The following is a 23,885-nucleotide window of genomic DNA, read 5'->3' as shown; positions in this document are numbered from 1 at the left end:
ATTGCATGGAGTGGAACACCTTCATCCAAAAGCCCATGGATACCGCATAGATGTGAAAGCCATGAATATGGCGCTTCTCCTCAAGATTAGCTAATACCGCCAAGATGAATGTCTTTCCCCTGGGTCTGGACAAGTACGTTTGTAAGATACAGTCGCGCGGGTTTTTCTCATGTGAATTTTTTTAACAGTATATTTGATAGAGTGAAACTAAACATGGCAAATGTATTGCTGCCTGTTTCTATGTTTTCAGCTAGTCTTCATTCGTCGACTCCAGATTTAGGCAGGCTCAAAGGCCCTACATTTCGGTCATGAACAATCCTTCAAGCGCTAAAACTATTAGTGATTTGCGGTGTTTATAGTATTAGATCTTATTGGTATAAATAATGATGCCAGTATAAATAAGGACTTACACTAATGCAAAATTCATCGCGAGAAAACAGCTTTTCTCATGACTATTATGATAACAAAGGTTGTACTAAACTTGGGGCTGGGCTAAATGCTTCACATCACATGGCTGTTTATAAGGCTGCGTTTATACAACAATTTAGGCTGTGAAATGGGTGTGCTTCGATAACTATTAGTTTATATAAGCATCCCAGAGTAGCCTATATTTCCTAAAGGATAGCAATTTTTAGCAAGCGACACGCTTGCGCTCACGCACACCTGGTGATCATTACCCAAAAATTATCTATACCTAATACCATCAATTATTTGAGACAAGCGACATATTGTATACTGTTGTTATAATAAGGTGATTCGGAGTCTACATTCACACTAAGAGCGAAGTACCGCGATAGATCCTGTTGGTGCTCCCCATCAACAAGCAGATTCTCTATTCCCCCTACTCCACCCGTCCTTTTGGTCCCCCGCTAGCACCTTCCACTACGGCACTGCACCGTGTCGATCCTCATCAAAGCTTCGCTTCGGAGTCTCAGTTGAGAGTTGAGACTACGAACGATCGCGAAGCGGGACTACCCCTCGATTTAGGGATCTCCGGTCGTCTGCTCGCAACGATCAGCTGATTCGTTTTGGTTGATGGTGAGCGTTGGCCGTCTCCCTCAGAGCGGCGATAAGCCGACAGTCGACCCGGCTAGCGCCTCGCTTAGTCCGAACGATGAGCAGCGAGAGCACCAGACCCGATCCCATCTTATCCCTAAATACAATCCCCCCGTCAGGTTGTTTCCCTCTCCTCATGCCCCTCTGTCTCCTCGTGCGCCCCGAGGCATCGTATCTCCCGTCAGCATCCCCTAAAGCATCTCTCTAGGTTCCCTTCGTTACCCTCGTTGAGGCCCACTCCCCCGCCTAAAGAAGCCCCGCCCAAGACAGCAGACTCCGCCCCAAACTTGCGGCGTTTCCCTATGCGAGAGGCAATCGCGGGATGGGCGGCGGTGTGCAGCAGACGGCTGAACGGGCCTAGGGCCCATCCGCATCCGAGGGACCAAGTAGAGCCAGAGCTTGACACTCTTCGCTCTCTACCGCCGGGCCTTGTCTTGATAGCGGGACTGTGGTTTTTCTCAGCAAGCAGCGAGACGCGCGAACAACCGCTCAAATAACCTCGAAGGCACTAGGCACAGAGACCCTGTCCCATACATCGGAATCGCGGCGTTCGCGCACTCCCCATTGGTATACAACACTACTGATACCATCCTGAAGAACGGTGCGGAGAGCCACAGCCATAACCAGCTATACAGCAGCATCCAGCTAGTACTAAACTAAATCCAACAATAATGTTATCAATATTAATGCATCCACTGTAATTGTATGTGCGTATATATAGAATTATTATTAATTGACAAGACGAACGAATTGTTACCGTGCGCCTTTCCTAAACATTGCGTTACCTTCACCTGCTTCGTCAGTAAATTAGAACCAGATCGTGAAGGCGTCCTAAATGGACAGTTGTTGCTGGAGGATGGAATTCCAAGACTCTTCAATAGAGATCGTGTTCTCTAAACAAACGCCTTAATGTGAGGTAAAGCACAATTACTCTGTGGTACGTCGTCCTCGCTACCGTCCGACGGACTTTTGGTATTCTTGTGGTAGAAGCGTTCAGGCTGTGAGGTGACTTCGAAATAGTCTGTGTTTCGGATTTAATATGACCATGACAAGCGAATGCATTGGTCTGGATCTCTCAACGCGACCGCTTATCGCTAGTGTTGACGCCGAGGTGGACGGTGAACAACGGGTTGAAGAGAGACGCAAGTGCAGTTACCTTATTGACGACCTGCTCAGAACCGATCGTCATAGCAATCATCACCGAAATAACTTCCATCATCATCACGCTAGTGGACAGAAGGACCATACCCATAATGGTAACAGTGACCTTAACGAATACAGCCAGAACAGCATCGATCAACTTAGGACAGGTCAGTTGCACTTTCTCGATCCATCATTAGTAGGTTGGCGTCAAGTTTATTATCGCAAACGTAACTTAATTAATTGATTGCACTAATGCCTCAGTAATATCCTGTGGAGCCAAAGCTCCTATACCGCACTATAGTCTGTATAACTTTGGTGGCAGGGAGCTATTCCGTACAATTGGTTTTAGAGGGCCTATGAGCACTAATACCATTAATAACCGCCAAATATAGAAAAGATAATTGTTCATTTTGTAAGATTCTTTGATACTAAATACTGAAAGTATCTTAGAAGCAAGCAAGCGTAGCAGCGTCTAATACTACTCACTGCGCTCGGTACCATTAGTTACCGATTTCCATTTCAATAACCTGTCAACTTCAATTTATTTGAATTCACCAACTTGGTGACGTGAGAGACGTTACAATGCGTTATCGAAATATGCAGATCAACTTTGAAATGCAAGTACTGTCTTTGCGATACTTAAACATATCTCTTTTGGCTCGATTTTTATCTAGTTTTAGCTTTGATGTATCGCTAGCCGCTATGGCAACGCAAACCATCGTATGGGCGCCTTCGGCCTCGTGCAATAGGCTGTAGCTAGACGTTTCTAGAAATATGACATTGTCACGGAATAACTTAAACCTGAATCACTCTCTAATGCGATGTGCTGTCTGGCACCAGAGCTGAACGTTTGATTACTCCGATTTTTTCCCAGGTTGTTAATAATGATGTTTTTTTTTTTAAACTTCAATCCCATTGAGGTATCGATCCTTTAATTCTCTTCTTCCTCCACCTCTTTCTCCCATTCCCACTCAATTAAGCAAGAATCTCTTTAGGCCACCTCGATTTCTAATGAATGACTCATTGGTCAAAACAACTTTTCCATAAGGAGCAAACGTTTGTACAATGCACTGTAAACTTTGCCCATGGTCCTTCGTTTATATTCTTCCTTGCCTCATAACGGTCAGTTATGTTCACTTCGAACGTGAGTATAAAAATTTGACGGTGAAATCTGTTATATGCACAGTGATCGCCTCTGTGGTTTGAGTTTCACATCGGATATCGTTGTTAGACACTATATCAGACACACGCCCCGCTCCAACCACGAGAATAAGTCTGTTTACGATCAGATTCGGACTTAAACCACAAGATATCCCTAAGATTAGTACCCAAATACGTTTTCCACTAAGCTATCACGGGGACGGGGCGCAACGCAAACCGGGTGAGACTTAAGCTAAAGTGGCCAAAGGCAAAATGTACAAGAAGCAAACACTAGAGGTGCAGGAGCCAGAGGACCTGACTTTAGTGCGCAAATGGAATGTCACTGCAGCATTATAGGGGTGAAAATAATACCTATTTGAAGAAAGGTGTTCGTGTTGCTCTACTGGATTACTTTCTGTTATAAACTCACTATTAATGATTTGGACAACAACAATCATTTTCCAATTGCTTTTTGACCGACAGCTGTTGTTTATTGTGTTTGTTAAGCCACATTCACAGCGACCATTTTAGGTTTTCAAGCTGGCCAGCTGCTGCAATTTGACAGTGAAGTCAAACGAGACATCCATTACCAGTGGCCAAACTTAATGTACGCATATAGCATGTAGCGACACTATCGCCACATACATAGAGCTAAACGCTGAACCGATTGTGAAAAAGGCGGGCATATTCAAATCAATTGGAGAATACAGCCACCGGATGACAACCGTACGACACAACTTATGCAATACAATATTTAAGTATTAACAACCGATCTTAGGGGCTCGTATATATCGTTAACAATTGTAGAATGACAGAAATGAAGCTCTATAGTATTTCGAAATTTATAGAACGACTGCACTCTGTAGTCGATCGATTTTTAACAGGATTACGAAAAGAGCACCTTTGATACGTCAGTGTTTACTAGTCGCATTTTTTATTATCTCGTCGTCAATTGTACTTGTGCTTCAAAACGTAACTTCCCCAACCGGACCAAACTTGAATCATGGAGCCTTTCTTAATTGTGTCTGAATATAAGTGTATCGATAGAAATGTAACGAAATGTTGTGGATAAACAAACAAACAAACAAATGACTCCATTGTCTCTATTCCCATGTCGGTTCTCCACTTCTACTCACCGATGTCCGCGATGTAAGTGAAAAATCAGTGCCCCATGACTCTAGAGTATAGGTGAATTTTTTAATTTTATTTAAATAAATGATTTATAATTAAGATGCTTTATCTTTCAAGAGCTGTTGATGCACTCTGGACCCAGCGTGTATCACACAAATTAGTTGTATTGTTTTTTGTGAATTTTCGTATGTACGAGAAGCCTCCTAAAAACGTGATTAGAATAAATATGTACAACAGCCTAGAGGAGGACCTACTGTGGCTAGAACAGCTGAATTAAGATAATAATTGTACGATTTTTTATTTATATTTGAACATAATGTTCGTTAGAATTCAGCTAATATGCAGAAGTGCCGAATGTCTTCTGGTCAATTTTGTTTCTATTTGATTTGTATTATTTATTATTATTATTATTACTATTGACAGCATGAGGGTTGTGGACGTTAGTACGCGCCCCGACGAGAGCGTGGGCAGGGAAAACTGAGAGGGACCTCAGCCATCGGTAACCGTCGACATGGCTAGATGACGCTCTGGTCCGTCTTATGAACAAAACCAATAGAAGTGGCAAGCTAAAGTCGTGGAGGAACATTCGACCGTGAATTATTGGATGCGGGGGTGGACAATCACAATCGAGCAGTTCGTATTGCTTACGCACCGTAGGGGTTCTACATTCGAGAACGCTTCAAGCAAGTTGGTTGTCAATTTCCAGTTTCAAATCCCCGCTTTAGAAATTTTACTCGTTGATTGCTGCAAAGGTTATCATCTATTGTTATGAACGGGCAGCTGTACGGAGCACTGTCATGTATGGAAAATAAAGGATTCTATCTAACAATAGAATTTCTATATAATAAGGACTCAGTCGACCACGTCTAAGGCCAACTTGGTGCAGCAGTTAAATGCCCTAACGGGCTAACGGTTTCGACACAACTATATAGTTCGGCAATCCATTTAGATAGTGCCAACGTTTGTATGTTATCAACTCGGAACGTTTTAAAGCATACCCTCTAATACGTATAGTTTTACGTATAGGAGTTTGAAATACGTTGTTAAAGAGGTTCGTTTACCTTGTTTGATAGTTTGTCTTAAATCAATTGAGTGACGCCATCGATATGTGCATCGTTCGGAGGATGCTGTACAGATTTCAACGGCATGCACCTGGCAAAGCTTCTTGACGTGCGGTTCCCTGAGTTCTCACCAATGACAGGTCAGCTCAAAAGTCACGATGCATTTATAAGAGAAGTATGTCTGTAAAATTAGAGCGTTTTCACGATCAAACTATGAATGAATGCATTATTTATAATACGTTTATAAATAGTTCCTCGATAAAACGGTGAGAAAAACAGAACGCATTTCAGAAAGGTCCTAATGTTCTAAATCTAGCCATTACTGGAGACTCAGATGTATACTGCAAGGACAAAGAGCGACGCAGGCCATTGTGTCATAACTATTTTAGACCGATTAATATGTATATATAGATATATGTACATATAATCCTGAAAAATATGTCTGTAATCATAACGTCCTTCCCTATATACACATTATTTCTATTTAAATTGCAAGAGATTCTACATCAATACACTGCTAATGGCAGTGAGCACGCAGACTCCGACAGACATTTAATTCTTGCAAAACTGCGGCTTTTAAATCTTCCAGTGTCACTGATTGCCTGACTTAGGTGTCCTTACATAAATAACAGGCCTAAGAAACAGATAGGGAACCCTTCATCCAACCCATCTGTTTGGAAGATATGCTCTTACAGATCACGATTATAGTGTGTAGATGCTTCAGCTTATTAATTTTTTTTTCTATTTTTCGTCTTCATCAAAGTCCGACCGCACAAGTGATAAAATAGATTTTCAAAGTACGTTCAAGCAGCTGCTGCCGGTTACTGTTCGATCAAAAACTCTATCTAGGTTTGTGTTTAAAAGCCTATATTTTCTGGTAAATTTACGTGGTGTTCGTGCGTGCCATGCGAATTTGCACCTGTCCAATAGGTACAATCGTATCGATTAATTAGGCCATTTTTTATTGCTGGAAACAATCTTGCTCACATTTTTCCAACATCATTGGCAAAAATTGTTTCTTCAGTCCGGATCATTCTCATTGATAGCATTGCTATTGTTAGGACGTCCTTCAATGCGATAAACACTTAATTTGTTATTGCCAAGCTTGTCACCTGATTGTCCTGCCAATTTTTGGAATATTTCTTGTAGTGTTCGTTCTTAAGCGGTTTGTTGATGTGTCTGACCGGGACGTCGTCCACGAACCTCTTGAACATTTCCATCCGCTTTACACCTATTTTTCATCTGATCAGTTGTAAGTCGCGTTGCCAAAACTTTCAGCCATATTATCCTTATACTTGCGCTACCTTTTCATACTTCCGCTACCATTTTAAAATATTTATATTAATATTACATCATCATAATATCAGTTAATATTGACTTACTTACTATTTTCAATTACTTGCGCTCTGATAGGGAAGCACAATCAGAGAGCCGTGACCGGTAAAACAGCGTATACATTTCTTGAACGCCCTGTATATTGCTGCTAACAACAAAGCTAAAACTAGCGTATTGCGGTCTATTTGGCATCAGACAGCTTGTTATATCTTTTCAATTATGCTGTTAGTACTACTCGTGTATATATATATATTTATATATGGCTAAACTTAGATAAGCTTTGGCGGGATGTTTGTCGAAGGGGGCTTCTGTTTGTTTACTCTTGTAGAAGCAAAAAGCGTGTTTTTTTCCAATAACGGAACAAGTTCGTCATGGCGGAAGCCAATGTGTCATATTTTTGCGATATGAGCGAAACGGAACAATCGTTCATTATCTTCGCCCACAAAAATCAAGTATTTCCTATTTTGTCCGAAATCGATAGTTTCTGTTATTGGCAGTTTTCCTAAAATAATGCGAGAAAAATTTGCACGTTACAAACCGGAACATCCTTATAGGTCTGAGGTTTGAAAGCCTTAACAGAATCCTAAAAATGACTTGACTTGACTTGAAACGCCTTTTTACGCCTGCATATTTAATACCGAAATAAGGGGCATTTTAAAAAATAATAGATAAATTTGATTCCGTTGCCGTTCTTTCCTCGTAGCGAAATCAGCCTCCACTAAGGGGTCTTGATCACTCAGAATACAATAGTTCTACTGGATGTGAATTCTCACACTCACTATTGAGTGCTTTATTGAAGCTGGTGCTAATAACGGTGGATGGTGGTTATATGGAATCAATATGACCGTCAGCAATGACATTTACGGTATATGCGAAACGTTTGCTTTTATTGACGCATTGTTTTAGAACAACATATAGAACAAAGTCCCAATTTAAGCAGCCGCACCTTATACGTACGTAAATATAAATTGCACAATATCGCAGATTTCGGTTAGATTTCGCTCTGGCAGTGTAATCGTATGTTCTTATGTGTGCATTTTATGAATAAGCTCGTTTTACTTGTCTCTGGCAGAGATGGCGTACCTATAGTAACGTAGTTACGTCGAGTATCACACAACTTCCGAGATATTATCATGTGGTGTTTTTTTTTTTTCTGGTAAAATTCTGGCAGTAATTGCCCCTTTAGACGCTGTCGATGCATTTCATGAGTGAACAGCTGTTAGCGATGTAGGGGGTGGTCAGGTGTGAACACGGTAGCTAAGGCGCCTGTAGTACAGTTTGAGACGGCTAGAACATGAATGAATTGCCATTGTGCGATTTAACGTTGTTCAAAATGGGATGATTCAATAAATATCATTTAAGCCACTCATTAGGTCTGTTGTTCTTTCAGCTAGAACTCAATACGGAGAGCTTTGACTTTTTTTTGGAGTCCCCTAGTAAATTGAGTTGATATTCGGTACTCTATACGGCAATGTATGGTTAGATCGGGTTCGATAATCATCTGCAGAGGCAATTCAGCTTCTTCCTCTCCATGCGATAGCAGCAGTACACCATCACCATCACCATCACCATGATCACCATAATGGTGCCGATCATCACCTCAGTAATCGTGGCTTCCTCGGAGATTGTGGCCGTGCTAATCCCGTGACTAACGCGACGGCTTACAAGTGAAATATGCGAGATATTCGAGACGTCCACAACAGGCGGAGAGCGCTCACCGCCCTATCCGAATTGGGCCTTTTCTGCGGTCGAGGTAGGAGGGCTGGGCTGGGCTGGGCGGGGAGGGAATACACTACTGCGCCTTTTTGCTTTTGCTTCCTCCTCAGAAGGGCCCTGACTGATCAGGCTGTACACTACGAGAATAGGGGACAGGAAATCCATACTAAGCATAATCCTCCCAATTGAGTGTCTATGATGATGGTCTTTAAGCGGGAAGCGAGCGGAGTCGATAGGCGTTGTTAAGTACAATTTCAAGACAAGTGAAGTGCCGGCAATCGGGCACGACGAGACTGTATGAAAGACTTTTTGTGCGAACATTCATCAGCTTATTTCACGATTTGACGATAGTGTGCGCTCGATCAGCACCCTGGTGACATTGCCCTGCAAGTTAACTGGTGTAGTATATATTCTGAATAAATGCTAGTTTCAGAAGTTACTTTTGGCTCAGTTGCGCTGACCGATTGAGTTCAATGTTTTTGAATAAATCAAAAATTTAAATTAACTACGGACCTTTGTTCTTTTCTAATCTATGGTCGCCGAGAGAGTTCGTTGTCCAGTATGTGTAGTTATCTCGTGATCAGGAAGACATCAACGTGTAATCAAGACTAACTGAAGTCATAGTATTCGGATAATCAAAAGTTATAACAAGTTATAGAATGTTTGATGAAGATTGGAATAGTTTAAGAATTTAACGGCAGCTGTACCATTAAGTGATCAGAACAGGTATATGAATTCGGAAGTATGGCGAACCTAAACTGTGTGACGGATGCGGTTCAGTCTCTCCTAGGCGTGCCTAGGATCTCATGATGAGGCCAGCAAACCAGCGAGTCTCACGGAGCCGCAAGGGGAGTACGAGAAGCCAGGTGTATGTCGCTTGCTGAGGCCAAGGGGGCGGAAATTAAACTGTAATTAGCTTAATACACTTTTAATGCTAATGTAGGGGGCGGCGCCTTAATATCCTGCTCATCTTGCTCCCGGTGTGTACAAGGCAACCCACATTACCGCTACGCCCCTCTGAACTGTGCACTGCAAGCTAGTGACAGTGAGACACCTGCATAGGATAAGATCCTGAACAATTAACAGTTTTTTTTTTTATAATTAACGCCCCTGCACAAAAGTTATACAATCAGTTTTAGTAAACACATCATGTTCTGTCATCTCAAGTCACTATTAAATTAAATACTTATATAGAAGATTGATGGTGTGTTTCATTTATAATGTTGATTTTCGTTATACTATGTTAAAACACAACGAGCCTCCATTGATCTGGCAGCATTTTGTCTAATACTATACTGTGGACGTCTGCGGTTAAAATGAAGCAATTGATTTACTTGTTTCAATAGAGCTAGCATTCTAAGTCACAGTGCGTGCACTGCCGATGAAGCTTTCGGTACGAGCTCTAATATTTTGCCGCTATATTATTTAAATTTGGTGTTAGCGTATTTAATCAAAACGATAACACTTCAAGGTAAATTAACCAGCGTAGAGAGAGTTTTGCTGCGCATAGGATAGACTTCGTATAGGTACTAAGGCTATGCTTACGATATGGCCGATGAATAAATGAGAAAGTCGTTAAAGACATCGTATGAGTAGTTTAAAGCAGCGCTTGTTCAAACAAAGCAATCGCACCTCATGATAGCAACGCCGACCATCGATCCTTTGTCATTATACAGAATGCCGTTTTACAAGCAGAACTATTTTCATCGTCGAAACGTTTAACAAACGGTGTGTTTTTAGTTTACTTCAGACTAACGTCTCGTTTCTCCGAGGTACGCTCTACCTAACTATTTGAGCATGCATTCTTCCTAGGCATGCTTTAATCCTAATTTCGATAAATGTGTCTGAATAGGATATGCACTGGTTTCTATCTAAACTATATATGTATATAAATAGTAAATTCATTAAGCGACCGAAAGGACGTCGGACAAAAGGAACTGGAACTTGAAACGATACTCGTATTCTGTTTATCGTTATTTCCCGTTTCTTTTTAGACTATGTGATTCTCATTAGCGTCCCCTTCAAGGAACTCAATCCATCGACAACTACGTTTCAACATTTGGACGAAGGTAAATTTTTAACACAAATGTCCGTCGTCGAAGATTTTATTAAGTTCTGTTTCACATTATGCTCAGAACGCCCATACATATAACATTTACGGATCACTAGAGGAGATTGCGGAAGTGCGCAACACTATTCTGCCAAGCCAAGCAACTAAAACGATTGAGAACTACAAAGTAGACAGCTGTCTAAACTTAAAGTTACACTATCAATTTCACATGCAAAATCATTTGTGACACCGAGCCAACAGAATGTATGGGTATATCTACATAAAAGCGTATCTGTTTGCAGTTCGTGCAAACGGCCCACGATCACATTTGAAGCTACTATTGTTAATAGTCCTACTAGGTAGAAGAAGGCCCATCAAAGGACGGCAGGACGTCGTACTTGTTCTTTCGCTTTTTAACGAACAGGCCGAAACCTAGCTGAATGAGCCAAAGCGTTAGCTCAATGAGTTACAAAAGGTCAAAACTCATACGCAGATTCGTTGTATGACGTAATACGACCATCGTAAGTCAACATTCATCTATTCGTGCGTCTTTTGTTCTTTAGAATTTGTAGGCTTAAATGTAAGCTTTTCGGAGAATTGCGAACTTGGCTTTTTTGTACGCTGAAGCAGGACCGACCCCCCCCCCCCCCGTGGGCAATAATAGACTTCTTCAAAGAAAATCTTCTTCAAGACCTTTGGAAGTGCTCCCCCGCCTTAAAGTAACAGCAAAATACGGACGCTGTAAAATAGGATAATTAAATAATATGAATATTTAGATTTTTAGACTACACATGCTTCAAGGTGTTGCATTATATGTCATTTAACATAATAGCATATGCATGTAAATGAAAGTCTTATAAAACTTTGTTTAATTATGCGTGGTAGACTGTTACCCGTTTACTAACTGGAGCTACCCGAATAAGATTTACTAACATCTAATAGACGATATTATAGAAGCTTTAATAAGAAATAGGATTTTTTTTTGTCAAAATTTGTTTAGGTTATAAATATTATAGCATTTATGTGTCGTTGACGGCTTGCGACTACAACTACTAAACAATTGACCAGTCCAACTAACCGGTGTTTCCAGCATTTTGCTTCAGTAAGTTATTAGTATTGGTCCAGTAAGTTCCAGAACGAGTAAACGAAAAACGGTGGAAAGCTCTGTGTCTGTATATATGGCGTTTTAATAATCGGGGCTATTAGTAAAGAAGCTCCATTGTTTCCGGTTGACATCTTGGGGCAAAATGTTCAAGTGGTAGTCGTCGAAAGCTGCCGCCAGCCCTTTCATCTGTTCACAATGGCGATAAAGGCTCATCGTAGATTTCTGGTTTATCATTCATTGCAATTGGTATTATTGTGTTACTCTATGGGACGACGCATCGAGAAAATACTTTGTACCTGGTTAACGATATTTTATTTAAAGATATTTAAACGATAGTATAATATATTTGTCAGCAGGGGCGTATATTGTTTAGATTTCAAGTATCATTGAGCTAGCAATGTCGAACTGCACAATATAACATATTTTTACAAGGTGGATAAGGAAAAGCTTAGTCTTATTTTAAAGTTGCCCTTTGCGACTAGCAAGTTTGTGTGAAAAGATGCGCGCAGATTTTATACAGCTCCGACATCGTCTACCAATTCTCGATTCATAGATTATATCCGAGCTCGAACTGACCTTCAAAATAAGTGAAGGCAATCTTCTTCAAAAGACGGTTGAATCGAATGTGTGGATCTGATGCAGTATTTATTACTAAGTGCCGCGTTTACGGTTGCGTAGGCTCCTCTGAAGAAATATATGACCAAATATATAAGCACAAATTGCAGTATACTATCCAGTAACTCTGTATAGCTTGTAACCAATTTGTATTCGAGCGTCAAGGCACAAGGACAAACACTGCAGGCAATAAAAATCAGTGGCGCTGAATAGATGTATGCACACAACAACACTGAATTATGTGCATACTGAAGAGTAAGCGCGTGTTCACTTTTAAATTAATACACGGACACTTGTAGAGGTACAGGTCGAACAATCGCGACCTAAAAGGTCTTATGCAAGCGATATTGAACCTGACTGATTTTAGCAAAGTATAGTAGGCCCAATCTATGTGCTTATATCTTATAATTTGTACTCCTTTTCCCAAAACAAACTAGCGGCTAACTAAGAACGAGTGGCCTACCTCATTGAAGGGTTTTATGATAATTAACATGAAAAATTCCAATATATATGTTGCTTCATGGGATCACTGTACTGTTTATCAGTGACGATGTTTACCTAGGGATGCGTATTTGCCTGCTCGAAATGTATATGCGCGTTTTTCCTTAGAAGACTTCCATGGCCCCATCGATATGAAGATGTCTAAAATTATAATTTATTTAGAATAGGACAAACATTCAAAGCCAAGGTGCAAATGATGTCTATGCGTAGAAAAAACATGATTGAGCTTTGAGAAAATGGATAGTTTTTGGTATTGTACGTTGCGAATTTTTCCTTTTCCTAATGTTAGTTGTGCTATGTAACACCGGTGCACAACAATGTGCTTCGTTCATAGCAACGGCTTATTGCTAGTTATTAGAAATCAAATTTGACACCGTCTTATAGGGTTTCTATAGGGATTTACATTTTTGCAGAATCTAAATTTTTCCCAACACCGAGACTTTACAAGGTCAATACGCCGCTGGCTCGCATCGTTCATCTTGAACTCAGTTTTAGATATATATTTGACCCAAATATAAGCCTACTTATATTGTTAATTCTAAACTTACTGCTTGCGAAATCTGTTTATAATTAACTAGTATAGCTTTTTATGCTTGCTAATTATAGACGTATCTTTGCCTCGGGGCAGCGCGGGTGCAATGAAATAGTAATATATCAAATACCTAGCATAGAAGTGCTGGAAGTCGCAGCCCTCTCTACTTTAATTAGAATTTCACAGGAATGAAGAAATAGATTGTGACGATGTCAACGCACGATATCGATAGATAAATACAATATACAAAGAACTGTTCCGCCGAAAAATAAAGCATACACACAGGTTGGTGTGTGTGTAGGTCGAAATCTTTCTGCGTATGCTAGAAGTAACAGCTTCAACAGTCATGTTGATTCAATATAACCAACAGAATCCAAGTATAGGCTCAAGTGGCCTAAAAATTGAGAGGCTTAAGACACCCAAAAAAATTAAACATTAAATTAAAAAAAATTAAAAAAATCTTATACGTTGTCTATCTGGATGAAGAAATTATACTCTCTGCTTTCGAACGGCCGCCAGTTTCTCTATCAAAAGCCTAGGTGTATCAAAAGATAGCACTTTGAGCCATTCCTTAGTAGACCTTCAAGCTGTCTGAATCTAAACCTTATTGATAGTTTTCCAGTCAGCTTTATAGAAATCTCTGTCGAGTTTTTCAAACTTGAAGCTGAATCGTAGAGCGTCCACTTCCACCAAAAATGATGATCGGGGTTTGTCCAATGGAAAAATAATGGCTGATTTTTACTTGGATTTCGAAAACGGCACTCTGTTGCTTGCCACGGTAAGTTTGCTGTACTGTTGTAGAAAGGCTGGCTTCCGTCTGGTACTAGAACCGGCGAATGAACGATAAACGGTCCGCTAAATTTGCCCCTAGTTTAAACGTACCACATTGTATATATGCACATTTATACCTTGCTCAAATATGGTAAATTAATCGCTACCCGGGATGTTACGATTTACAAACATATCAAATAGCAGCAGCAGCAGCAGCATCAATTAGATACATTAACCTCGATAGCGTATAAAATAAATAATCTTTCTTCCTATCTATTTGGAATTTTGTTCTTCATTCTTCACTTCAGATACGGACAACACACACCGGTCTGGTTATCACATTCGAAAAACAACTTTGGCCACGTTTAAATGTATAGTAATAATTGTACGAAAATTTGCTTTTCAAGTATTTCATTGCTCCAGTTATGGCTTTTAATATGATTAAATGTTTTTTATTATCAATTGTTATTACTTCGACCCGTCGCGACTATGTCAAACGTATGTTACACGCACTCGCGCACGCACGCACGCACGCACACACACACATACATAAATATACATATTTTTAGTGTTCCCTGACTTTTACCGTCTTCAGTCTAAAGGAATAGCCAAAATGGCCACGAGCCGAATTTGACTTCGAACCAACAAACGGTTCTACTTTGTCATCGCGAACCATCGGCCGCCTCCGAGCGTAGATCGAAGAGTATTTGTTGATTTAGGTACAATTTATTCTTTTCATAGTTGAAATAGCGTCAGCAGCCGTGGCCAGTCGCCATAACAATTACGCAAAAGCCAACATGAGCGACAAAAAACACATGCCGAAGGCAGTAGAGTTGACGCTGGGGTCGTTGTCGTAGTAGATGCAGTAACACTAGCAACAGGCGTAGTTGTAACAATGTTGCTTCAGCATTACTTTACGGCACACATCCACACATACGTGCGCAAAAAAATACCTATAGAAAAAAAAAAAAATTATACGATTTAACAAGACGAAATGCAACAAACGAAGCTTAGATTACAATGCAGCTAGAGGACGACATAAAACAAGCACTTGAAGACCAATTTTTAGGCCCAACAGACTGCGTTTGGGCATTGCAATGCACAGAGCATTGTGGATCAGTGCTACCCTGATCGTTGTATTTATTTGCATCTTACTGATTTTCGGCAAGGAAAAATGTTTCTTGAAAAAAAGCCTGAACCTTCGTGAATCTTCTTATCTTATGGTACTACAGTTCGGCTGTACCTCGTCTTTTGCCTGCAATGAAACTTGTTCCCGTGATGCTTAAGGGGTAACCTATTTGCTTGCTTTGGGACACGTTACGGTTTCAAGATTCGAACTCGGACATAGACAAACGTCAAAGTCGACACACACACACACACACAAACACAGGTAATAGAACCTAATTAATACTAATATTTAGTGGCGCATCAAGGTTTTGAGACCAAAACTCTCACGAATACGAAAACTCGGTTAGATCATTGTTTTCCTACTGAAGTAAGCAGACTTTCGGATGTAAACAAAGTGTTCCGAGCTGACGTTTAACTGACCGGATCCCAAAGCTGCAATAACACAATTCCAAAGACAGCATCGTTTCGATAATAACGTATCAAACGCGGAAAGTGTTCGACCTAACCCAAAAAAAAACACAAAAGCGAACAAAGTTACTACGTTCGACAGAGTAAAGGAAACAGAATCGAAGCGTAATATTATGAACCTCATACCTTCTAACGAATCTTGATCCGCCTTCACCCTGACGCTGCCTATGGGACTAATGGTAATAATAACTGTAATGAAAATATGAAGATTTGCAATAATATTAATATTATTGTTAGTCTAATAGAAAAAGCTCTCAGTACGGATTTGGCGCGGCGAACAGGATCAAATCTGTTTCCTTCAACTCTTCAGTCGTCGCTAGCATCGTCAACCATGATACTAGGCCGACAGCTGATAAATGCGATCTTTGTGTTGTTGCCTGGCCGTCGGATGGCTGAGTGTCGAGGACCGGGGGCCCGCGCCCTCCGTTCGACTCTCACGATCCGACGCCAAACGCTAGCAACCTATTGAAGCCTATACCTATCAGTGCTTGTGAAAAGGCTGCGTTGATCCAGTTGCTGTCGTTACCGTCACTGCGGTTACTTATGCTGTTGCAAGCGTCGTATGATGGCGAGTATACGGCAACGCCAGAAGGGCGCGAAGTGTCATTTTCTGTCGCCCTTATCGCCATCGCCGTTGTTTTCGGACGAACGATGATATGTGTTTTATATTTGTGTTGCAATTAATTCTATAAATCATTTGTCTACATACGTCTATGAGCATGTGCATACATAGTCGTCCGTTTGTCTCTCCGTGGCTCCTTCTGCGTTGCATATCGATCTGCGTCCCAATGATTCCGCGCGCTGATATTCGTTCCCAGAATTTAGATATATTAGATAAATGTTTGGTATAATTACACGTATACGCTTCGATGTCGTTATAAAAAAAAAAAAAAGGATTGTATAGGGTTTTTAAACTAAACTTTAGGCAAGCATGTTTTCAAAGAGCGTTATTACTGAATCAAGTACGCGCCATTTAGATCAGTGACCTTCTGCTGTTTCCTGATAGGACCACAATCCCATCATTATGGAATTTTTCTGGCTTGTAGCCGAGAAACTATGAGAAGTGATTTTTGCATCGCTCTACTTAAACTAGGCCACTATTAACGAAGTTCTGTAGAGGCCGAAACAGGTGATAGACAGACAGTCTGATGGTGAAGGATCCGGACTATACGGCGGATGCATGAACATTTTCCTAACTTCTACTGGATATCCTAAGGTGCATGTGGTCTGCATTGTCATGCCTTTTCTGTTCATTAGTTCCAGCCTATTTTTTTTAATTAATGGCTTGTTACAGTCTAGTTAGGAGCTATTAACAGTGCCTAATATTTTTCCAATATTCTACCTGGCGTTATTTGAGGTTTGCCACAGATTGTTGAAGCCGTTGCTTCTTATTTATTCACTGTCATCGAATGTGGTCCAAATCTAGACGTAACGTTTACCAATCCTCACATGCCTCCTGGTTCTATTAAAACGTTACCCTACTTACAGGGACTCTAAAGGGCAACAGTTAGTTAAGTGTTTTTTTAGTTACATTTAGCAGTCAGTCTATTATTTTGCGGATAGATGCTGTTGAAAATTAGATTTGCATCATTACGTAGTTCAAGAAGAGAAGTTGCTGAAGTGCACCCTCACGCATTTCCCCGTCCAAAACGTTTCCAGTATTAATATACGATGGAAACATTTATACACACACAAGGGCCTCTAAGAATACTTAGGCTCGGTCGGACTAGCATTAATTACGAGTTTTTTTTTCTTTTTTTTTTTCTAAATACTGCTTGTTAACACCCGCTGCCAGGTAATATATTGATCACGGCTTTGCGCTGATCGGTTATTATATATTATAGAAATATCTAAAAAGTCGTGACATTCGGACACGAAAAAGAGGAAGCTGTATAATTGAAGAAAACACAACTTTGTTTTATGTGTTTAGCCGATGGATAAAATGAAAACCCTCCCGCAAGGCTGTAGTTATAGTAGTCTGTTTGAGACGGGATTTACACTTGATGTTGATCGTTCGTAAATATTCCTATACTTGCTATACTATTGTTGAGCGAGCAGGCAGGCAGGCAGGCAGGCAGGCAGGCAGGCAGGCAGGCAGTGCTTGGTCGCCAGCGATTTCTATGAATGCGTTACATTGAAGAAATTCTGTATAACCTAGCTTTAAACATGTTACAAGCATCACAAATTTCAGCACATATATATATTATTCACACCGTCTTACATCACGGAACCGTCACGAGATCAACTTCTATCGACAACAATCGTTGCTCTATCTGTTGCTGTTACGACAGCTGTAAAACAAACCCAAATACTCAACTACGCATTCATAATGATAGGTGGGTGCTTCTCTCAATAAAGTCAAAATAAACATGTCCAAAATTATAGCTTGTCTCTTTAAAATTTCACACAACAGCCGAAGAACGGAATAGCAGTAGAATGAAAAGGAGACATCTTTGCCTATAAGAGTCTAGTCCGTTGCACCCGTCAAAGTGGTAAAAGCAATCCCCCTCATGTCAGGAAAATAACTAGTGCCACAATGTACTAAAGGTAACTGACGCCAATATTGCTGAAACAAATTCGCTCGACACTGAGTGTTCTTGAGTAGTTGTTGGTGGTATTCTCCTTGCCTTCGGTGCGTGAAGTTGGTCAACTTACAAGCGGCTGATGGCGAGCACCGTCGTGAGCGAACAGGGCGAAGGAACATTTTAAACAAGAAAGGTAAGAAGCCCCAATGATTTACGATAAGTTCCAAGTGAAAGAACTTCGAATGTATGCGCGCGTGGACTCGAGGTCACTCGTGCACGCACGGAGATTTGGTAAGTTGTCAAGAAAGTATTAGACCGTTTCTTAGCCAAAGTTGAAACAATTATTTTTTATGTTTCGAAACAATCCTATTAAGTTAAGTATGTACCGTTTTTATTTACGATTTTCGCCATTTTCTGCCAACACAAATGCTAAGACTTGCTGTAGAGCCTCTGCGATTTCTGGACAAGCGACCCTTTGCATCCTTCCATCGAAATAAATCAACACCATTAAAAGAGTTCTACAGAGATTGAAACAAATGGACTGCCGATGACGCAGGATCCGGGCTATACGACGAGCGCCTTTCAGTGTTCTCTCGGTTTTTCTCAGGGTATCTAAGTATGCATGCGGCCTAACTATCATGGCGCAGGCTGAAGCGTTTCCTACTCACTAGTGCCGCTTGATTTTCTTCAACGGCATCTCGTTACTCACTAACAATAGATGCCCGAATCTATTGGTCTGCTAAGGGACAGCAATTCACAAAGCGTTATTCTTTTCCACGATCACCTTGTTTGGCGTCAGCACGGGCTTTGCCACAGATGATCTTGTTTATTTTTTTAGCTGTGCATTACTATATGTCGTACACGATTCATTGTTCGCCACCTGCTGTTAAACGTTTTAGAGACGCTTCGATTCCGCTGCGTTTTTGTAGAAAATCGCAGATGGAAATAAAATCAAGTAAATTTTCTTTATTGAAAATTGAGTTCCTCTTTGAAATAGTTCAAAACTGGATACCCACGTAACACTGGCAATAGCTTCGTGTTTTTGTTCTGTATTTGATCGATCACTACGAGGAGCATAACTTGCATACTAATTTCAAGAATATGGGTAAGCGATAGAACCCCCTTTCGGCCGTTTCTCCTGGTAGCACAACGTCTTCATCGTAAAAAAATGTAAGTTCTACGTTAGTGTCACTTATTTTCAAGGCGTCCTATCCTGCTTAATTTAAACATAGACATATCAGCAGTTTTATTATATCTACTACTATCAGAGGCCAGCTTTCACATAACATCAACACCTATCCATATTACCTGATATATGTGATGTCTAGTAATCTAGCTGAGAAATGGTCGATACTTTCCAACGAGCCAACATAAAATAAAGCAACAAAGAAGCTCATTGCTTCGCGCTTTCAACTGCTAATAGTTACAAATACGACGCTATCTGTATTCTTGCTATCGTTATCATTAAAGGATCTCCTGAACGTGCTCGTACAGCGGTGCCGTAAGCAAGTACGACTTCTACTAAGTCGTCGATCTAAGCTTTTTGGTGCAATGTGTGGCCCGTTAGATGTTATACTGCCGACCTCGAGCGTGTTATTACACTGTGTGTTCATATATGTGTCACATATAGAGGAAAGTGGGTTGGGATGAGACAGATTTGGGTTAAGCAAGCGCAACAATATGGTGCAGGGTGAGCCGCCCTTAAACTATACTGTATTCCCCAGGAATTCTATATTGTCACAGTAAGAGTAAATTTAAACCGCCAGTTGGTGTCAAAAGCTATTATTATTTTATTGATTATTTACTAGTCGCCCGGTAATAGGCCGTGATTTGGGTGGTTAGCCGAACGGTGCGTTATTCTAGTTTGCATATTTTGACTCTAGTTGTTATTTTTTTTAGAAATTCAGATATCTTTAAAAGATAGCGTCGGGATGTGCTACAGTTTCTATACGATCGTATAATGTGCAATAGCCCACATCATAAATTCACTGAACCTGGAAATATAAAAAATATGATTGTACTTTTCTAGAGGGTCGGACTTGATTCAGTATCTTCGCCGTTACAGCCCCATGACATTGGTATCGTTGAATTGACACCACCTGAGATTTGCCACCAGCAAACCGTAGCTTTCTCAGTATTTTAGTTCGGCTTCTTTCCAAGACGCTGCCATAGCTAAAGAGATGGTAGTCAGCTGGAAAAATGTATCATTTCCAATCAATAAGGATCAAAGGGGAATATGGCGGCAAACTAATCTCTTGGCTCCAACTTATAAATCGAAATCTGTCCCGACTCACTCCATGAGCTTTGTTAACTCACTCATAGTTTGGGCTAAAACGAGATATTTTTTTATTTTTACAGGGGGCTAAAATAATACTTATTTATGTGCGCATATTCGAACGGGGTGGCAGTCACCTAACAGTTAAATAATCGAACAATCAGTATGGTTCGTGCACTGGATTTTACTTGCTTTCAAATAGACAGTGTTCCATCTCGATTTAACTCCATGAAGAACGTTCAGTACCGTCTTACATAACGGGGCCCATGACCTCCATCAAAGGAGATTTGTTACTAGCTAAAAGATTACTCTTCTGACCTCAGTTATATTCAAAGGTCTATTTAAGAGTAATTTCAATATATTCTAAAGTAGATATAATGTCAAGTAGATCTCAGTTATATTACCTGCTACTCTTCTTTTTCTCAAAGCTCCCTATATACGGTTAGACCGGGATTCAGCACTAATGCTGCATAATTAGTTCCATGTGTTTACGAAACAATTTGGTATCGACTGAAGAATAGATACAATGCTTATAGAGTTCAATTGAGACGTTTCTCCACGCGAAACACTGAGTCTGCTGGGTGTTCTAAGTACTTCAGAGGCTTAGACGTAAATAGATCTTAAATTGCTTTCTGGGGTTTACGCTACGTATGCTACAGTTTCATGTCCAAGATGTAAGGTGGCGCATTTTCCAACGCGTAATTTTTCGTCCAGTCCTTTTGTTCATTCATAAAAGTCTACCAAAGCTTACTGCATAATGGATTTCTCTCGTGAACATTCGCGTACGCTTTTACCGATACTGACGGCAGCAGTATGTGCATTAAGCATTTTCTATACAATAGATGCATAAGAAGGTCCTATGTACCAGGCCACTAAGAGGCCTTCTATTCCGAAGCGCGTTAGAAAGGCCAACAGCTTTAGGTGTATCAGGCGTTTGAAAGCAGATTTGATGACGAAGCATACAATATAGAAGTACAGATCCTCGTTGTCCTTGGTAGTCCAATCAGATCGAGTATCCAACAGCTGGAAGCTCTACTGTGCCCTGATCTGCGTTCGATATTAGTTTTTCTGCTTTGGTATGTTTATTTATGAGTTGAGCTATGATCCTTTGCACACTACAGAGTTTAACGATACTAGGTGCTTATTAGTTGAATTTGATACGATGAACTTTTTTGTTTGTAGACAAGGCATATTATAACTATCCTAAAGGTTTTTCGTACGTCAAGCTACCCCCGAAAAACCCACAACAGTAGAGTGAATACTCGTAGGCCAAATTGATTCGTGGCCATAGAAGGCCTTCGTTCGACCGCAGCTTTTTCAGGTGTTTAATTGACAAACACTAACCCTCTGTACAACTTGTCAAAGAGATCCTTGCGGAACGCCGTCGATTGTCGGTCGGATCCGTCTCTTCGAAGTGCTTCTTTAGAGGTTTGGCTTTCTTGTTATTGTTTATTGTGAATTTTTCCCTCGGATTGACGAATTGGATTCCGTTTACCAGAGAGTTTCTTATTGCAATTCTATTGCAGATATGGCGGTGGACATTTTTAAAGTTCCGGGCGTGTAGCATAGTGTGTTCCCTATGAGCGGCTTGCCTTTTCGTTGCTTCGGCGATTACTTTCTGAAGAGAGGTAACTGTATTTTTTACCGTCGTAAAAACTTAACGCAGCTAAAGAAAGTATGTGAATTTATTTTACAGATATTAAGCCCTTTATGCTTCGAGTTATACGTCCGGTATCGCCGTTAGACGTTCCATCAGACTGGTGGCTGCTAGCATGGAGCGAGATCTGTCTATGCCGGGGCTCGACCACAACGTGCCCCTAAAACTAGTTAGCACGGGGATTCCTCATCAATCGATACGTATAATCAACTGAAAGCATCTTTTCATTTGACCCAAAGGAGATATTACCGATCGATTACACATATCGTCTGAATTTACACAATTATCGAAGAATAAGAACTGGTGTGTTTCGTCTGCGATTGTGCTGAAGCGTCCCCTTTCGTAATCTAGAACCTGGGTTGAACAGGTATTTTCAGTAAGTCCAGCAGTGAGGTTTGTTGGTCGAAGCTTAAGGAATCAGGTTAAATTCTTACCTCCGAGACTGAGTCACCGTTACACAGCGCAACATCCACTATGGTAGCATTTCTCTGATCACATCGAGTTCGTACTGTTACGCACCGTGCACGGCTCCGTGCAGCACAACATCGAGTCAGATATTCGCCTCAGATGTTTCGGCCGCGGTCCCAGGTTTCTGGAAAATTTTTCAATCCATTTACAGTTAATTAAAATCGCCCGATATCGCGTTGGTGCGCTGCGGATCTTCGAGTCATTGGAGCTCCTTGGTTAGCTTCTTTATGCCATTTAACAGTTCCTGGGTTAGGCCTGTCGGCGAAAAACAAACCCATATCGAACGGACCGTCCTATCGATTACAGTCATGTCGCAAGCAACAATTTCAGAGGAGAGCGGTGGCCCTGATCTCTTTATTAAAATAAGTACGGTTCTATATACATTGAGAAAATATTGGTATCAGGTGGCTGCTAACAGCACGGGGGCTATTTACCCATTCATGAATTTTTTCATGATGAATTTTTTCAATGATTCGCGCTAAACGGCACTCAGAAGGCAGTTCACCTGCTTGGCCCCAACCTGATTTCTGATAGGACTCTTTTTGATAATCTAGAGAAATCATTTATTTTTTGTGTTTATAAACCTGTTCTTGCTATTGTTACTCTAATGCAAACACTCTAAATATATGTATAACTTTTATTCGCGTAAGGACATGATATGATGCATACGATGTTCTAGTTCTCTTCTAAATGTCAACAATCGAAGATACTAGATCTTGGTGCCTATTTTAAGGTTCATTTTTAAGCAGCTACAATATCGGTTCTTTCAGGTAGGTCAAAGGTTACGCCACTTCGGTGCCATCTCTGAAAGATTACTGTTTCAGTGACGATGATGCAAGGCTTCCACCTTTCACTTATGTCTGAGCGAATCTTCGAGCAGAACGCTACCTTCAACTACCAAACCCGCTAGAGCACAGTCAATTATAAAGCTTATTCTTGGTAAATGCGTTGAAAGATGTGATGATTGACGCGTTCCCATTGCTTGTAGTTACTGTACGACGCAGCAGATACCGTGTAAATCCATCGAAAGGTCCCGAACAGGCTGTGCATCTGTATGTATGTATGTATGTACAGAGTGAATGTGTTCGTGCATTTCTTCTCCATAGCTATTTTCATGTAACTACATATGCCCTATTGGGCTGATTGAGTCGTCATAGATCGCGATAGATCGTTTCCACTGTCAAAAGTGTTTATGACCAAATAAATGT

The 23,885-nt window shown here is 40.7% G+C and overlaps 1 protein-coding gene across 2 annotated transcripts in view; it reads left to right on the top strand.

Moving 5' to 3' along the window:
• The first annotated feature begins 1,431 nt into the window (after window positions 1–1,431).
• Window positions 1,432–23,885, top strand: part of LOC111269726 (uncharacterized) — a 45,188-nt gene continuing 22,734 nt past the window's right edge. Inside the window, exon 1 of one of the 2 annotated variants that reach the window (XM_022849538.2) lies at window positions 1,432–2,366. In XM_022849538.2, coding sequence (XP_022705273.1) covers window positions 2,096–2,366 — 271 coding nt within the window. In that variant the 5' untranslated portion in view covers window positions 1,432–2,095. Of the gene's footprint in view, window positions 2,367–23,538; window positions 23,738–23,885 lie in introns of those variants that run through there. The other variant, XM_086972214.1, reaches the window with a different exon arrangement.

The sequence above is a fragment of the Varroa jacobsoni genome, unplaced genomic scaffold, assembly GCF_002532875.2.
Source record: "Varroa jacobsoni isolate VJ856 unplaced genomic scaffold, vjacob_1.0 scaffold_1408, whole genome shotgun sequence".
NCBI lineage: Eukaryota > Metazoa > Arthropoda > Arachnida > Mesostigmata > Varroidae > Varroa > Varroa jacobsoni.
This window is presented reverse-complemented; position numbering and strand designations above follow the sequence as displayed.